At 46.2% G+C, this 16,577-nt stretch overlaps 2 protein-coding genes across 2 annotated transcripts; one reads left to right on the forward strand and one right to left on the reverse strand.

Moving 5' to 3' along the window:
* Positions 1 to 14,747: 14,747 nt before the first annotated feature.
* Positions 14,748 to 15,237, forward strand: LOC134936347 (histone H3). Its single transcript, XM_063931354.1, has one exon. The coding sequence runs from the start codon at positions 14,771 to 14,773 to the stop codon at positions 15,179 to 15,181; it is 411 nt and encodes a 136-aa protein (XP_063787424.1). The 5' UTR covers positions 14,748 to 14,770; the 3' UTR covers positions 15,182 to 15,237.
* Positions 15,238 to 16,064: 827 nt separating this feature from the next.
* Positions 16,065 to 16,457, reverse strand: LOC134934312 (histone H2A type 1-like). Its single transcript, XM_063929773.1, has one exon. The coding sequence runs from the start codon at positions 16,455 to 16,457 to the stop codon at positions 16,065 to 16,067; it is 393 nt and encodes a 130-aa protein (XP_063785843.1).
* Positions 16,458 to 16,577: the final 120 nt, after the last annotated feature.

Genomic DNA, 16,577 nt, shown 5'->3' on the forward strand with positions numbered 1-16,577 from the left:
CTCTTTTTTCTAAATTTTTGATAATGTGATTATTTTAGTCTTAGGGGTTTTTTTTTTATATTTTTATTTTATTATTATTAATATTACTATTGTTATTATTAATAATAACATTTTTTATAAACAAATTTTGGGGAGGGGAATCACTGCTTTTTCCCTGGTGGCGAAAATCCTAGTTTCGGCCTTACCCTTAGTAATAGGCTTCATGCTGCCCAATACCGTTACATCAGTATGAGACATTAAACCGGTTTTTCCAGTACCAGGGCCTTTGCTTTGTATAGATTCCCCAAGAACAAGCCCCAAAACTCGGGGAAACTGTTCCTCTTTTCACCTGGGTGGCTCCATACCAGCTGGGAAAGTGCTCCAGGGAAGTTGCCTAGCAATGTCCGATAATTATGGCAATGCTGGCCATTTTGAAGGCCAAGTAGTCTAAACATTGAACCAGTTTCAGTTCCCTAGCAATGTCGGGTAACCATGGCAACAGTGGCCATTTTGATGGCAAATTTGATTTAAGCATGACAACCAGTTTCTGTTCCCTGGCAACAGTTCGGCAACCATAGCAACATATACGTTATGGTAAGAACTTACCATTGATAACAGTATTTTTCCTAAATCCACAGGTTTCACAGGATACATTGTTATATGGTTGAGCGACAGCGGTTCTTACACTAATCGGTCAAAGCTTTTTGGCCTCCCAGCATGCAGTGGACCCGTCCATATATCCTCGCCTCCTGGGTCAGGTAAATCAGTTGTTTTCCAAAGCTTAAGGCAGGAGCATCATGTAGAGCACTAATCAGGCGAGAAGACCACACATGCACAAACTCCCACCCTTCCGTACAAGAGGGAAGAGTTTAGTGAGTAAAAGGATCCTCAAATCAGGTGCGTCAAGGTGGGATATCTGTGGACATAGGAGAAATACTGTTATCAATGGTAACTTATTACCATAACTTATATTTCTCCTGCAGGGTCCACAGGGTATCTACAGGATACATTGGGATGTCCCAAAGCAATTTAGTGGTGGCAACGCTCCTGATTAGACAGGAGAATACTTGGCCCAAATTCAGCATCCTGAGAGGCAAAGGTATCCACAAGCAAAATGTCTAATGAATGTGTTAATGGAAGACCATGTGGCTATCTTACATATCTGTTCTGCTGAAGCACCATGCTGTGCTGTCCATGATGGACCTACTTTACGAGTAGAGTGAGCAGAGACATTATCCGGAAACAGGAGATCAGCCTTCGAATATGCTTCTGAAATCGTCATCCAAAGCCACCTCGCCAGTGTCTGCTTATCAGCAGGCCACCCTCTCCTATGAAATCCGTAGAGAACAAAGAGATAATCTGTCTTTCTGATAGCACTGGTACGATCTACGTAGATCCTTAAGGCATGGACAATTTCCAACGATGCATCTCCCGCAGATAGGTCTGGCCCCTGGAAAGCCGGGACTACAATTTCTTTGTAAAGGTGGAATTTAGACACCACCTTAGGAAGATACCCAGATTTAGTTCTGAGAACCGATCTATCTGGATAAAAATTGAGAAATGGAGGACAAAATAATAATGCGCCAAATGCTGAAACTCTTCGAGCTGAAGCCATAGCCAGAAGAAAGAGAACCTTAGCTGTCAACCATTTAAAATCTACTCTTTTAAGTGGTTCAAATGAGGCAACTTGAAGGGCCTTTAGAACTAAACTTAGATCCCAAGGCACTGTAGGAGGAACAGAGGGACGTTGAATGTGCAGCATTACCTGGAAAAAAGTGTGCCCATTCTGTAGGTTGGCAATTTTCTTTCGGAACCATACAGTTAGTGCTGACACCTGCACTCTCAAGGAAGCCACCCTTAAACCAGAAGGAATGCTAGGATTCTGGAAATTCTGAAAGACCTGGGGTCAAGTTTCCGTTCACTGCACCATTGAATATAGGCTTGCCATATTATGTGATAAATGCGAGCTGAGGAGGTTTTCCTTGCTCTAAGCATTGTTTGAATTACCTGTTGAGAGAATCCTTTTGACTTCAGGATGGAGGTCTCAAGAGCCACGCCATCAAAGACAGTCAATCCAGATGTCTGTGATGGCAAGGCCCCTGAATCAGTAGATCTGGATGTTGAGGTAGTAGGAATAGAGCATCCATCGACATCCTCTGCAGATCTGTGTACCAATGTTTTATGGGCCAAGCCGGAGCTATTAGTATAACGGCACTTTTCCTTTATTATTATTATTATTATTATTATTACTACCGCCACCAGTTTTTTATATAGTGTACACATATTATTATTATTATTATTATTATTATTATTATTATTATTATTATTATTATTATTACCAGTTATTTATATATTATACATATATTTTGCAGTGCTTTACAGAGCATATTTAGCCATATACATCAGTCCCTGCCCCAGTGGAGCTTGCAATCTATAAACCCTATCACATGTACACACAGACACACATTCACACTAGGGTTATTTTTTTTCTTTGTTGGAAGCCAATTAACCTACCAGTATATTTTTGGATTGTGAGAGGAAACCGGAGTACCCGAAGGAAACCCATGCAAGTACGGGGAGAATATACAAACTCCACACAGTTAGGGCTATGGTGGGAATCGAACCCATGACCTCAGTGCTGTGAGGCAGTAATGCTAACCATTACACCATCCATACTTTTACCTTTCTCACCACCCTGGTTAACAGGGTGATGGTAGGAAACACATAGGCCAGACGAAAGTCCCATCTCACTGATAGGGAATCCATCTTCCTTGGTCCACTGCACCTAGAAGCAATTTCTTCCTGACACTGCTCCCCAGCCCTGAAGGCTGGCATCTGTTGTCAGAATTTCCGAATCTGATATCAAAAAGGGTCTCCCTTTGTCCAGATGGGCTGTCTGTAGCCACCAGGCTAATGACCTCCTTCCTTCCAGAGGAAGAATCATAGTCTGCATTTTTATTGTCTGATGACCCCATTCCACTTGGTAAGGATCCGATGTTGCAGAGGTCTTGAATGGAACTGAGCATACTCTACCATGTTGAAAATTGACACCATTAGACACATCACACACATTGCTGCGAGAATTTATACTCTTCGACAGTGTAGAAGCTCCTGGATCCTTTACTGAAGTTTGGATATTTTTCTCAGAAGTAAAATTACTCTCTGAAGGCTCAAATCCAATACAGCCCCAAATGAGTCATCCGTTATGACGGAACAAAAGATGATTTTGCCCAATCTATGAGCCAACCGTGCTTCTGCAGACACTCTATTGTATGTTGCAGATGACACAGAAGCAATACCTGAGACTGTGCCAGGATTAAAAGATCGTTGAGGTATGGAAATATTCTTATCCCCTGCTGGCGGAGATAAGCTACCTGTTATGCACACCAGTGCCTGCAAGAAAGTACTGGTGTCAGAACTGTTATGCACTCCAGTGTCTGCAGGAATGTACTGGTGTTTGAACTGTTATGCAAAACAAATGGACTCACAGACAAACTGGGGAATATGACATAACGTACACAGAAGGTGATAGGGTAACAAAATACACACAAAGTGAACAGAGAAGCCCAGAGGCTAAGGAACTGGGTATCTCCCTTGTATTAGAACTGCTCAGATAGAAAAAGCAAGATGTTGTGTTTTAATACGTAAAGAACCCGAAATGCTGTTGCTAAGGGCAACAGCAAAACCCTAAAGGGTTACCAACGGGTGTGGCAGTAAACTCCTTGGTCAGAGATGGAATGATAGACACAAGGAGAGTCTCCACAATCTTAATTCTCACTTGCAGTGCACAGGTTTTAGCTTACTGCCACTAAACTGACCCCTGACACCTAGCACAGTGAGACAGGATTAGACAGGCAAGTCTTAGAATGCAGCCGCAAACTTGCTAAGTTCACAGAGTAGTAACAGAACCCCAGCAAGCTAAATGACTGACTCCAGTCTTACTGCTAGGTCTGGATTGGCAGAGTGTAATACCAAATCCCCAGGCCTATTTGCAGTAAGCAACAAACAAATACAAAGCTACACAGTACTGGCTAACTTTCATGAACTGACTAACCAACAAAGATTCAGCAGCATCTGCTTACTCTGAAAAGAGGCCTTATAAAGCAGGTGCTGTCCACGCCCCACTCAGACCTCACAGACTGTGAGCACAAAAACCAGCACCGGATCCCCTGCCGTGCACAGAGCCTATAACCACTGCACAGCAAAAGACCCGAACCGGAGTATCAGCTGCGCTCAGGTTACTCCACTAGCACTTGTCTCCCGGTTGCCATGACGACGTGGCAGCACAGGGCAGGAGACCCTAACAGTACCCCCCCTCTGACGAGGGGTCAAAGAACCCCTACCACCGGGTTTATCGGGGAACTGCGAGAAGAAAGAGCGTATCAGTCTGGGGGCATGAAGATCACAACTGCGCACCCACGACCGCTCCTCCGGGCCATACCCCTTCCAGTGCACCAAAAATGACAGCCGACCCCGAACCACCTTGGAGTCAAGAATCCTTTCAAAAACAAACTCCCTCTGGCCACGTATCAGAAGAGGGGAAGGTCTTCCACTGGAAGAAGGATTACTAATCGCCCGTTTTAAAAGGGAACAATGAAATGTTTTATTGATACCCAAAGAACGGGGCAGATCTAACTGAAATGCCACCGGATTGATAACCCTGGTGATCTTATAAGGGCCGATGAACCGGGGGCCTAACTTATGAGATGGCTGTCTCAACTTCAAATTCTTGGTAGACAACCAGACGAAGTCTCCTAATTTGAAGCTGCAGGGTCTTTTCCGCTTATCAAAAACCCTTTTGGTCACTAATGACACAGACACAAGGGCTTTCTTCACTTTCCGCCAAATACCTCTAAGGACCGAAACCACAGAGGAACCACCAGGCGTGGAGTCCAGGGGGTCAAAAGAATTGGCCTTAGGATGATGCCCATACACACAAAGGAAGGGAGAGATCCCTGTAGCAGAGTGAGCCGCGTTGTTATAGGCAAACTCCGCCATGGACAGATGAGCAACCCAGTCAGTCTGACACTTGGAGACATAACACCTGAGGAACTGCTCCAAGGACTGGTTCACCCTTTCAGTCTGCCCATTAGACTGCGGATGGTAGCCTGACGACAAGCTGACAGAAATCTGGAGATCGGAACAAAATGCCCTCCAGAATTTGGCCACAAACTGGGATCCGCGGTCAGAGACCACATCAAGTGGCAACCCGTGGAGACGCACAACATGCAGCATAAATAATTCAGACAGGCGTCTGGCTGATGGCAGCCCAACCAGTGGAACGAAGTGCGCCATCTTCGAAAACCTGTCAACGACAACCCAGATGGCTGTCATCCCCGAGGATTTGGGCAAGTCCACCACAAAATCCATTGAAATGTGGGTCCATGGCTTAGATGGAATAGAGAGTGGATGTAATGGGCCAACAGGAACCCCTCTAGGAGTCTTATTTCGGGCACAGATGTCACATGCCCGAACCCACTGATCCACATCCTTAGCCACCGAGGGCCACCACACCGCCCTAGATAGCAACTCCCGAGTTCTGGCAATACCCGGGTGACCTGCCGACTTCTTGGCATGGAATTCCAGGAACACTCGCTGTCTTAACCTAGGAGGCACAAACAAAAGAACTACCGGAAGGTCTGGAGGAGCCTGCTCCTGTGCTCTAAGGACTAATGATAAGAGGTCCTGGGTAATGCCCACTTTAATACATGATGGGGAAACAATGGGCAACGGCTCCTCGGTGGTCTCCTGGATTGGAGCAAAACTCCGCGAGAGCGCATCAGCCTTGATGTTTTTTGACCCAGGGCGATATGTTATCAAAAAATTAAAGCGAGCAAAAAACAAAGTCCATCGTGCCTGCCTGGCATTGAGACGCTTCGCTGACTCTAAATATGCCAGATTCTTATGGTCAGTGAGAATTGAGACCACAAACTTAGCCCCCTCAAGCCAGTGTCTCCACTCCTCGAGTGCATCCTTAATAGCCAACAATTCCCGGTTACCCACGTCATAATTCATCTCGGCAGGCGAAAATTTACGGGAAAAGTAAGCACAGGGATGAAGGCGATTATCAGACACTCCCATCTGAGAAAGCACTGCCCCAATACCCATCTCAGAGGCATCCACCTCCACCACAAAAGGACGCTCTGGATCTGGGTGTCGCAGCACCTTGGCCGAAACAAATGCCCTTTTGAGACGGGCAAAAGCCGCTTTAGCCTCACAAGACCAGTGAGCAACATCCGCCCCTTTCTTAGTGAGTGCCACCAAGGGCGCCACTATAGACGAAAATCCAGCGATAAATCGTCTATAAAAATTCGCAAAGCCCAGGAAACGCTGAAGCGCCTTCAAACTAGTGGGCTGCACCCAATCCAGGACTGCCTGTACCTTGGAACCCTCCATTTGGAAACCTTCTGGGGAGATAATATATCCTAGAAATGCGATTTGCTGAACTTCAAATTCGCACTTCTCCAGCTTCGCCCCAAGCCGGTGGTCTCTGAGTTTCTGGAGGACTAAGCGTACATGCTTCCGATGTTCCTCCAGGGAATGGGAGAAGATTAGGATGTCATCTAAGTATACAACTAAGAATCTATCCAAATATTCCCTGAGCACATCATTCATGAAATCCTGGAAGACTGCCGGGGCATTACAGAGCCCAAAAGGCATCACCAAATATTCATAATGCCCTGAGTGGGTATTAAAGGCAGTCTTCCATTCATCCCCCTCTCTTATTCGGATTAGATTGTACGCACCGCGTAGGTCAATCTTAGAAAAAATGGTGGCAGTACGAAGCTGGTCAAACAAGACCGAAATGAGAGGCAGTGGGTATGAGTTTTTAATCGTGATACGGTTCAATTCCCTGAAGTCGATGCAGGGTCGCAACGAACCGTCCTTTTTACCCACGAAGAAGAACCCCGACCCAACTGGAGACTGTGAAGGTCTGATAAATCCCTTAGCCAAGTTCTCCTGAATGTACTCTGCCATAGCCTGAGTCTCAGGACGTGACAGGGAGTACAACCTGCTCTTGGGAAGCTTAGCATTTGGCAACAAATCAATGGCACAGTCATAGGGGCGATGGGGAGGTAGTACCTCTGCAACTTTTTTGGAGAACACGTCTGCAAAATCTGCATAACACCCTGGCAATCCTGGCAAACTTAGCTGCGAGAGCCTGACTGGAAGGCTCAAGCAACTCCTGAAACAATCAGTACCCCAACTAAGAATCTCCCCAGAGACCCAGTCAAATTGAGGATTGTGGGCCCTTAACCAGGGTAACCCCAACACCAATGGGGCAAAAGTACAGACAGTCACATAAAAGGACAATTTTTCAGAGTGTGTGGCTCCAATAAACAAAGAAATCTGGCTAGTGCAAGAGGTAATTTTACCTTGGGATAATGGTTCCCCGTTTAACCCACAAATCTCAATTTCCGATGCCAAGGGTACTAAGGGAACAGAGTGTTTCAGGGCGAATTGGCGGTCCATAAAAACCCCGTCGGCCCCACTGTCCACAAAGGCCTCAGTCTTGACAGTTTGACCGAGGATCTTCAAGGTCACCGGAATGATAAAAGTCTTCTTGGGAAATTCTGACTTCTGGCCTGACAGGATATTTCCCATCACCCTCAGGCCCTGAAGTTTTCCGGCTTTTCTGGGCATGATACTACCACATGACCTTTATTCCCACAGTACAAACACAACCCCTGCTGTCTCCTCCGCGTCTTCTCACGCGAGGAGAGGCGGGTAGCCCCAATCTGCATAGGCTCCTCAGAAAATTCCTCAGAGTCTGAGGTTCCCTTGGGAAGGAAGGAAATCTCAGTCTCCCTTTCAAGCCTACGCTCTCTCAGCCGTCTATCCACCCGGATGGATAACTGCATGAGCTGATCCAAGCTATCAGGCAAGGGATATTGTACCAGTTGGTCCTTTATCTGGTTAGAAAGACCTCTTCGGTACTGGTGTCTCAGGGCTGGGTCATTCCACTGGGTATCATGGGCCAACCTCCGAAACTACGTACAGTAAACCTCAACTGGCCTTCGCCCTTGCTTAAGGATCGAAATCTGAGCCTCGGCTGAAGCCGTCTTGTCAGGGTCATCATACAACATGCCCAGTGCCGTAAAAAAAGCATCAACACTTTTAAGCGACGGACAGTCAGGCTGCAACCCATATGCCCAGACCTGTGGGTCCCCTTGTAGCAAGGAAATCACTATGCCCACACGCTGAATCTCCGACCCAGAAGACTGAGGCCTAAGCCGGAAGTATAGCTTGCAGCTCTCCTTGAAACAAAAGAACTGCGAGCGATCTCCAGAAAAACGATCCGGGAGATTTACTTTCGGCTCCTTAACCCCTGCAGGTGCTGCTGCTGCGGGAGCTCCGCCAGCAGCCTGGGAGGTGTGCATTTTAATGGACAAATCATTAAATTGTCGAGTCAGGACCTGCACCTGATCGACCACCTGTTGCAACGTATTTTGAGGGGTATGCTCCATATTCCCACAAAATTTCAACAGGAGTATTGGGCTGCTGAATATGTTATGCACACCAGTGCCTGCAAGAAAGTACTGGTGTCAGAACTGTTATGCACTCCAGTGTCTGCAGGAATGTACTGGTGTTTGAACTGTTATGCAAAACAAATGGACTCACAGACAAACTGGGGAATATGACATAACGTACACAGAAGGTGATAGGGTAACAAAATACACACAAAGTGAACAGAGAAGCCCAGAGGCTAAGGAACTGGGTATCTCCCTTGTATTAGAACTGCTCAGATAGAAAAAGCAAGATGTTGTGTTTTAATACGTAAAGAACCCGAAATGCTGTTGCTAAGGGCAACAGCAAAACCCTAAAGGGTTACCAACGGGTGTGGCAGTAAACTCCTTGGTCAGAGATGGAATGATAGACACAAGGAGAGTCTCCACAATCTTAATTCTCACTTGCAGTGCACAGGTTTTAGCTTACTGCCACTAAACTGACCCCTGACACCTAGCACAGTGAGACAGGATTAGACAGGCAAGTCTTAGAATGCAGCCGCAAACTTGCTAAGTTCACAGAGTAGTAACAGAACCCCAGCAAGCTAAATGACTGACTCCAGTCTTACTGCTAGGTCTGGATTGGCAGAGTGTAATACCAAATCCCCAGGCCTATTTGCAGTAAGCAACAAACAAATACAAAGCTACACAGTACTGGCTAACTTTCATGAACTGACTAACCAACAAAGATTCAGCAGCATCTGCTTACTCTGAAAAGAGGCCTTATAAAGCAGGTGCTGTCCACGCCCCACTCAGACCTCACAGACTGTGAGCACAAAAACCAGCACCGGATCCCCTGCCGTGCACAGAGCCTATAACCACTGCACAGCAAAAGACCCGAACCGGAGTATCAGCTGCGCTCAGGTTACTCCACTAGCACTTGTCTCCCGGTTGCCATGACGACGTGGCAGCACAGGGCAGGAGACCCTAACACTACCATAATCACCACATTTTTGGTGAATACTCTGGGGGCTGTGGCCAGACCAAATGGCAGAGCCTGAATCTGAAAATGCTGTTGGAGGATAGCGAATTTGAGATAGCGCTGATGGGACAGAGCTATAGGAACATGCAGGTAAGGATCCTGTATATCCAGGGATACCATAAAATCCCATGGTTCCATAGCCAAAATGATGGAATGTAAGGTCTCCATATGAAACCGAGGTACCCAAATGTATTTGTTCAGCATTTTTAGATTGAGTGTGAGCTGGAACGACTAGTTCAGCTTCTGGACTAAAAACAGGTTGGAGTAGAAACCCTGTCCTTGTTGTGCAGGAGGAACAGGAATGATTACTCCTGACTGAAGCAATTTCTGAACTGCCTCTTGCAAAACCCTGGCCCTCGTTTCTACCAAAGACAGGCTGGTACAAAAAAAAAACCTTTGAGGAGGGTTTTTCCTGAAAGAAAACGCATAACTGGGAGACACCGCTTCTTGCACCCAGGCATCTGTGGTAGACTGCTGCCAGATTTGTGCAAAATGAATAAGTCGGCCTCCCACCCTGGGTTCCCCCAGGTGGAGGCCCGCACCATCAGGCTGATGGCTTATCTTTTTTGTATTCTGAATCAGCTTTCCAGGTGCGTAGCTAAACTGCTCGGTGAGCGGCTAATTTTGAGGCTGATGTTTGAGAGGCAATAGTACCCATATCTAAGGCTGCTTCTTCCAAGAATATTGCAGCCTGTTTGATATGTGTCACATGGGATTTTTGCTCTCTGGATGTCGTTGAAATTTCCCCTACCAATGCATCTTGCCAGACAGCCACTGCTTTAGCCATCCAGGCTGAGGCCATGGCTGGTCTAATGATTGCCCCAGACAGGGAAAAAAAAGTTGTTGTTTTTTAGCAAACCATCTACTCTCCTATCCGTGACATCATTTATTGATGTTGAAGGCAGAAGTAATGTAGATTTTTGCACTAAGCGAATCACATGCATATCTACTTTAGGGGCTACCTTTCTCTTTAAACAGTCCTCAGTCAGAAAAGGGTAATTGGAATTCCATTTCCTAGGAATTCTAAATTTCTTACTGGGCATAACCCAAGCCTCTTCCATAATTTCTGTCAGCTGTTCTGATCCAGGAAACTCAGTCTTACCTGTTTTGGGACGTTTAAATAAAGGTGCCTTGGATTTTAACACAGTATATGTTGATTCTTCTAAGGATAAAATGGATTTCATTGCAGTAATCAACTCAGATATGTCCACTGAGCTGAGACCTTCTTCCTCATCCTCATATTCAGAACCAGAGTGTAATGAGTCTTCGTCCTCTGATGAGTCCTCATCTGAAACATGTGTAGACTCTGAAGATGTTGTTTTGTGTCTAAATGATTTACTTACCACTGGCTTTTCAGCCTGTTTCTGTTGAGAGGCTACTGCTTCCCCTGTGCTGCACATATAATAGTGCAACCTATCACCGGTACAGAAGTTGGAATTATCCACTCAGCTATACTGGATAATGTCCTGTGCAAACATAGCCCATGGTGGATCAACTTACACCTGCATCTGCCTTGAATATTTCAAGAGACCTTGGTGAAAGCTAATACAGTTTGCACACAACCCATCTTGAACCAGATCCTGAGATGTTAACCCAGCTTTACATGACAAACATGATATGAGTGTTGGTGCTGCTGTGAGTGTGTTTTCCTCACCTTTTCTGCTCTAAGACATGATAAATAATCAGACAATTTAACAGTGTAATACACAATTTGTGACTGTAATCACTTTAAAATGTGTTAAAGTGACATACAATCCGACCCTACCCTGTTTAGCACCAGCATTGAGGATCAGAGTAAACAGAGAAAACTGACAGAATTTATAGCAAAGTCAGCAATCACACTAACAGTCAGTCACAGATTATACATTAGTATAATAAGCAATATGACCATATATTCAACTACAGGTACAGTTCACGTATGTAGGAGAAACATATTACTGCATTACTTTATAAAAATGCTTTAACTGTATTCAGACGCATAGCAAAAGAAACCACAGTAATATTATCAAACTCATATGCATTATGCCCTTATCCAACTATTTGTACTCAAAGGTAGATAGAGACTTAGGGCCTAATTCAGACATGGTTGCATGCAGGCTATTTTTTGCACTGCTACGACGAGGTAATCGCCACCCACAGGGGAGGTGGGATTGCTGTGTATGGCTGCAAACGCTTGTGCAGAGAGCTGCACAAACAAAAAGTTTGTGCAGTATATGCACAGCTCAGGACTTGCTCACCCGCTGCAATGATCCTTGCTGGAGCTGATGTCAGGATCCCTCCATGGAAACGGCCGGACACGCATGCGTTTTCCTCAACACTCCCAGAAAACGGTGAGTTGACACCCCCGGACGGCCTCTTCCTGTCAATCTTCTTGTGTTTGCTGCTGCGAATGCTTTCTTCATTATTTTTGTCGCTGCCCAGTGATGGCCATCGCCGGCCAGCAACGCGCCTGCGCATTGCGGCCCCCACGCATGCGCTGTTCAGACCCGATCGCACGGCTGCAAATAACTACAGCATGCGATCAGGTCTGAATGACCCACTTAGTGTTTTATAGCCCCCACTCAGGAGAGCGGGATACAGGGAGACTTACCCCGCTTCCAGAATCGATAAATACGAGTGGATCCATATGCTATAAGTGTCCACCGCCGCTCCGTGAAAATATAGTGAACACAGATTGCCAAGTGAACACTGATGCACCAGTCACACAGCCGCTTCAGTTTATGGCAGGAGACTCGGAGGAAACTGGTCGTGAATCGGGGGGAGGGGCGACCAGGGGTGCATCCGTCTCCCCACTGCTGATCTCAAAATTAGGGATCGCAGCCTCATGCTACTCCTGGAGCCTTTGATCCCTAAGGCCTAGCACTTGTGCACTCTCGGTGGCAGCCGCGTCAGCGACTGTTTGGTAGTTTCCCCCAAAAGAGTGCGGCTGTGTCCATGTTCCCCCTCTAAGCGGAACCTATGCCTTACCTTCCTCCCGTGCTCCGGCCACAGCCTGGTAACGTCTGCTGGACTTGCTAGTTTTATCCGACACAGACGCCCGCCGAAACAGCACTGTACTTGTGGGTAAGCGTTGTCGCGACTCGGAGGGGAGTAGTTGGAGTGACTCTTTCTAAGGTACGTATAAGACGCTGTTTAGAAAGATCACTCAGAAAAATATAGTAAGACTATAAAAATAAAGTAAAAAAGCTTATGGCTGCCAAAAACCAGCAGCCCTTAGACCATGGTCCGGCTCCTGCCTCACCAAACTAAAAACTGATTTGCCTGAGCCAGGTGGCAGGTATATATAGACGGGCCCACTGCGTACTGGGAGCCCAGAAAGCTTTGACCGATTGGTGCAAGATCCGCTGTCGCTCATCCATATCCCAATGTATCCTGTGGACCCTGCAGAAGAAAGTGGCCATTTTTCAGGCCAAGTAGATTAAGCATGACAACCATTTTCGGTTGTCTAGCAATTTCTAGTAACCATGGCAACGGCGGCCATTTTGCTGGCAAAGTTTAAGGAGCAAGACAACCAGTTTCTGTTCCTAAACAGTTTTGCTTGTTTCATTTCTACTCATATTGTACAGTGTAATCCAGGCATGTCCCAACTGCGGCCCTCCAGCTGTTGAGAAACTACACTTTCCAGCATGCCCTGACACAGCTTTAGCATTCTCTGACAGCAAGACTGTGTCGGGGCATGCTGGGATATGTAGTTTCACAACAGCTGGAGGGCCTCAGTTTGGACATGCCTGGTGTAATCCTTTTGACTCTTTATTTTACACCAGTGATGTAAAAGTGTGTGGAAATATAGAAATGGTCGTGTGAACATTTCCAAAATATTTCACAAGGTTTCTCAACAGTTTACTAAAATGTAATTACCCACCGCTCTAAGAAATAAATGCCGTCTGTCCTCCAGTGATGGTAGCACATGCAAGGGGTCCAATAGGTAAGCCAGTAGCCCCTAAGCATCCCACCTGGCACCATGTAGGAGGTAATCACCAATCACCATCTGCCTTAGTATGGATTATTCATTTATAATATTCTCTTCCCTTAGTACTAACTAAATCTCAGTAATAGGTATAGAATTGCATGAGGAGTAATGGACAGTAGCACACCCAACCCCTACACAGATAGAATAAAAGGAGGAGCACTCACTGTAGGTATTCTGTAGTGCACCATAGCATAGTGAGTCATTATTATGACATTACATTTTTATTCTTAATTCCCATACATTCAGGTCACTGAATGTGCATTGTGCTCATAGCAATATAATCCCCTATAAGAGTTTTAAACTCGATTGAACATAATAAAATACACCTTTTGCCAATTCTTAAACAAACAACCCCTTATTTTTTGTTTGTTTGTTTGTTTGTTTTTATAAATGGGAAATGAAACTTAACTCATTAAATATGCATTTATAATAATTCAGCTATACAAAAAGAAAAAGTGATTCACTTGTATCTGATTGTTATTTCCACCAATAGCCCATTCATTGCAAACCCTTACACTATCTAGACAAATGTCCTCCTGTGTTCTCCATGTATTGTACTTTGTCTTTCTCAGATTAATGAGATTTGGCTTGTGGTTTTATTTGATACTTTGGTATTGATAGTATCTACTGATGTATTCATAGAATAGTAACAATAGTGTAACACTACTTACTGTTTCACATTAGTATCACATCGTCCCCAATGCAGGCAGAAGATCTGATTATTCTCCGTTCTAAAGCTTCTCATAATATGATAATTGAGATCTACCAGATAAATGTATTCTTAATGCTGTAATATGCAAATGACTATCGTATCGTGAATGTTACTTGGTAAGCAGACATATTAATCGCTGATGTTTTTACTGCAGACATATACTGTGATCTCCCGGACAGTAGAGAGCACAGCTGGTGAGGCACATCTGTCCCCATACGTACTATTCCCGCCGACGGTAGCTATTCACAGTACTGTATGTAATAAGGTTTCTATTTCAAGACTCTTTAGACTTGAGGCTTGTATCACTGCTATGTGTGTGTGTTTTGATTGTCTCCCCTGGCTAGAATGCCAGCATAGACTTCCCGGAATACAGGAATCCTTCTGGCTGAAACGTAATAAAACCTCTAATGGAGACTGATTTTGTTGCCGCACCCGGGAGAAACCCTAAAGTCTTGGAGGGCTTTTTGAAAAGTACTATGCATATGCCTAAGCCAATCAGGATGAAAGGCGCCTTTAACTCATCCAATGACAGCGCAGCACAGTGCATAAATAGAGATGTTAGCGGCTGCTCTCTATATGTATTCGTTTTTTTTGCCTTTAGACGTGTTTCATGAGGAGAGATGGCCAGGACCAAGCAGACCGCCCGCAAATCTACCGGAGGTAAAGCTCCCCGCAAGCAGCTGGCAACCAAGGCTGCTCGGAAAAGCGCCCCAGCTACCGGCGGCGTGAAGAAGCCTCACCGCTACCGTCCCGGGACTGTTGCTCTCAGAGAGATCCGCCGCTACCAGAAATCCACCGAGCTGCTGATCCGCAAGCTGCCCTTCCAGCGATTGGTGCGTGAGATCGCCCAAGACTTCAAGACCGACCTGCGCTTCCAGAGCTCTGCCGTTATGGCCCTACAAGAGGCCAGTGAGGCTTATCTGGTGGGGCTGTTCGAGGACACCAACCTGTGCGCCATCCACGCCAAGAGGGTAACCATCATGCCCAAAGACATCCAGCTAGCCCGCAGAATCCGAGGGGAGAGGGCATAGACACTCGGCACTCCTATACACGCAGCAACACAAAGGCTCTTTTCAGAGCCACCAAATCCTTCTAAACCAGCTGAAGCATAAGTTACACAATGGTGTTTAATTGGACGGATACCACCTCCTTTAGCTCTGCCCAGGCTCCTCGTAGTTAGTAGCCACAAAGCTCACGGCCTATATCCCTTAATTACCCGCACCTTCCTTCCAGCTTGCCGCTGCCCTGGAACAGTGGCGGGAGCCTCCTCAATTCAGCGTGCAGTCAGGGCACAGGGGGCTACTAGTCTTCACCATGAAAGGTTAGAGTTGATCAAGTGTAAGGGAACGTTTTAATAAGGCTCCATGAGCACTTTTCTATGGAAGTAAATGCCTGTAAGGCGGCTCTTTATAGAGTCCTCTACCGAGGAACTTGCCCTACACATCTAGTACCTCCCTTATTGAATCTGGGGGTCAAGCATTTAGCCGTGCAGCTCCGATTCTATGGAACTCACATCCCCGCATAGCTCGAGAGGCCCCCGCTCTAGAATCTTTCATACACAGTCATCACTCTCTAAATGTCCATTTAGTATCTCCTGCATAGCTTCCCTGCGCTCCACGGTTTCTGTGCTGTATTGTATTAATTTAATTTGTTTAGCGCTATAAGTCCTATTGCAGAAAGAACATTATGGAAATAACATTGTTATGTCTGCGCTCTACTGCTTGTTACACGCAAGGGTCTGATTTACTTCCCGTCAGAAGCACAACGCCAAGTACGATACTCGCACCTTTCCCGCTAAACAGCGGGCTACTTACTCCCACATGTACAGCATATCATGAATCAGCTCTTTGGGGTCATGGTGGGTGGCTCTGAAAAGAGCCTTTGTGTTGCGGGGACAAGTATCTAGCAGTGAAATCACTTGCTCTTAGCTGGTTTGTGGCTCTCGGTCTTCTTGGGCAGCAGCACGGCCTGGATGTTGGGCAGAACGCCTCCCTGGGCGATGGTCACCCCACCGAGCAGTTTATTGAGCTCTTCGTCGTTGCGCACAGCCAGCTGCAGGTGGCGGGGGATGATGCGGGTCTTCTTGTTGTCGCGGGCGGCGTTTCCGGCAAGCTCAAGAATCTCAGCCGTCAGGTACTCCAGTACTGCGGCCAGATACACCGGGGCACCGGCTCCCACACGCTCCGCATAGTTTCCCTTCCTCAGCAGACGGTGAACTCGACCGACTGGGAACTGGAGACCGGCCCGGGATGAGCGAGTCTTTGCCTTAGCACGGGTCTTGCCGCCTTGTTTCCCTCTTCCAGACATGCTTGCGAGGTTCAATGAGATAAAAGAGTCTCTCTTTCAACAGAAACACTGAGAGAAATGTCTCTAAAACACCGCCCTCCTCTTACATATATACTCAGAAGCGACATGCTGCTTGCTCTG

This window comes from Pseudophryne corroboree, chromosome 6 (assembly GCF_028390025.1).
Source record: "Pseudophryne corroboree isolate aPseCor3 chromosome 6, aPseCor3.hap2, whole genome shotgun sequence".
In the NCBI taxonomy this organism is placed as follows: domain Eukaryota; kingdom Metazoa; phylum Chordata; class Amphibia; order Anura; family Myobatrachidae; genus Pseudophryne; species Pseudophryne corroboree.

Bases quoted from the DNA above. Each gene is read 5' to 3' on its own strand.
- LOC134936347 (XM_063931354.1), top strand. From the start codon at position 14,771: ATGGCCAGGACCAAGCAGACCGCCCGCAAATCTACCGGAGGTAAAGCT.
- LOC134934312 (XM_063929773.1), bottom strand. From the start codon at position 16,457: ATGTCTGGAAGAGGGAAACAAGGCGGCAAGACCCGTGCTAAGGCAAAG.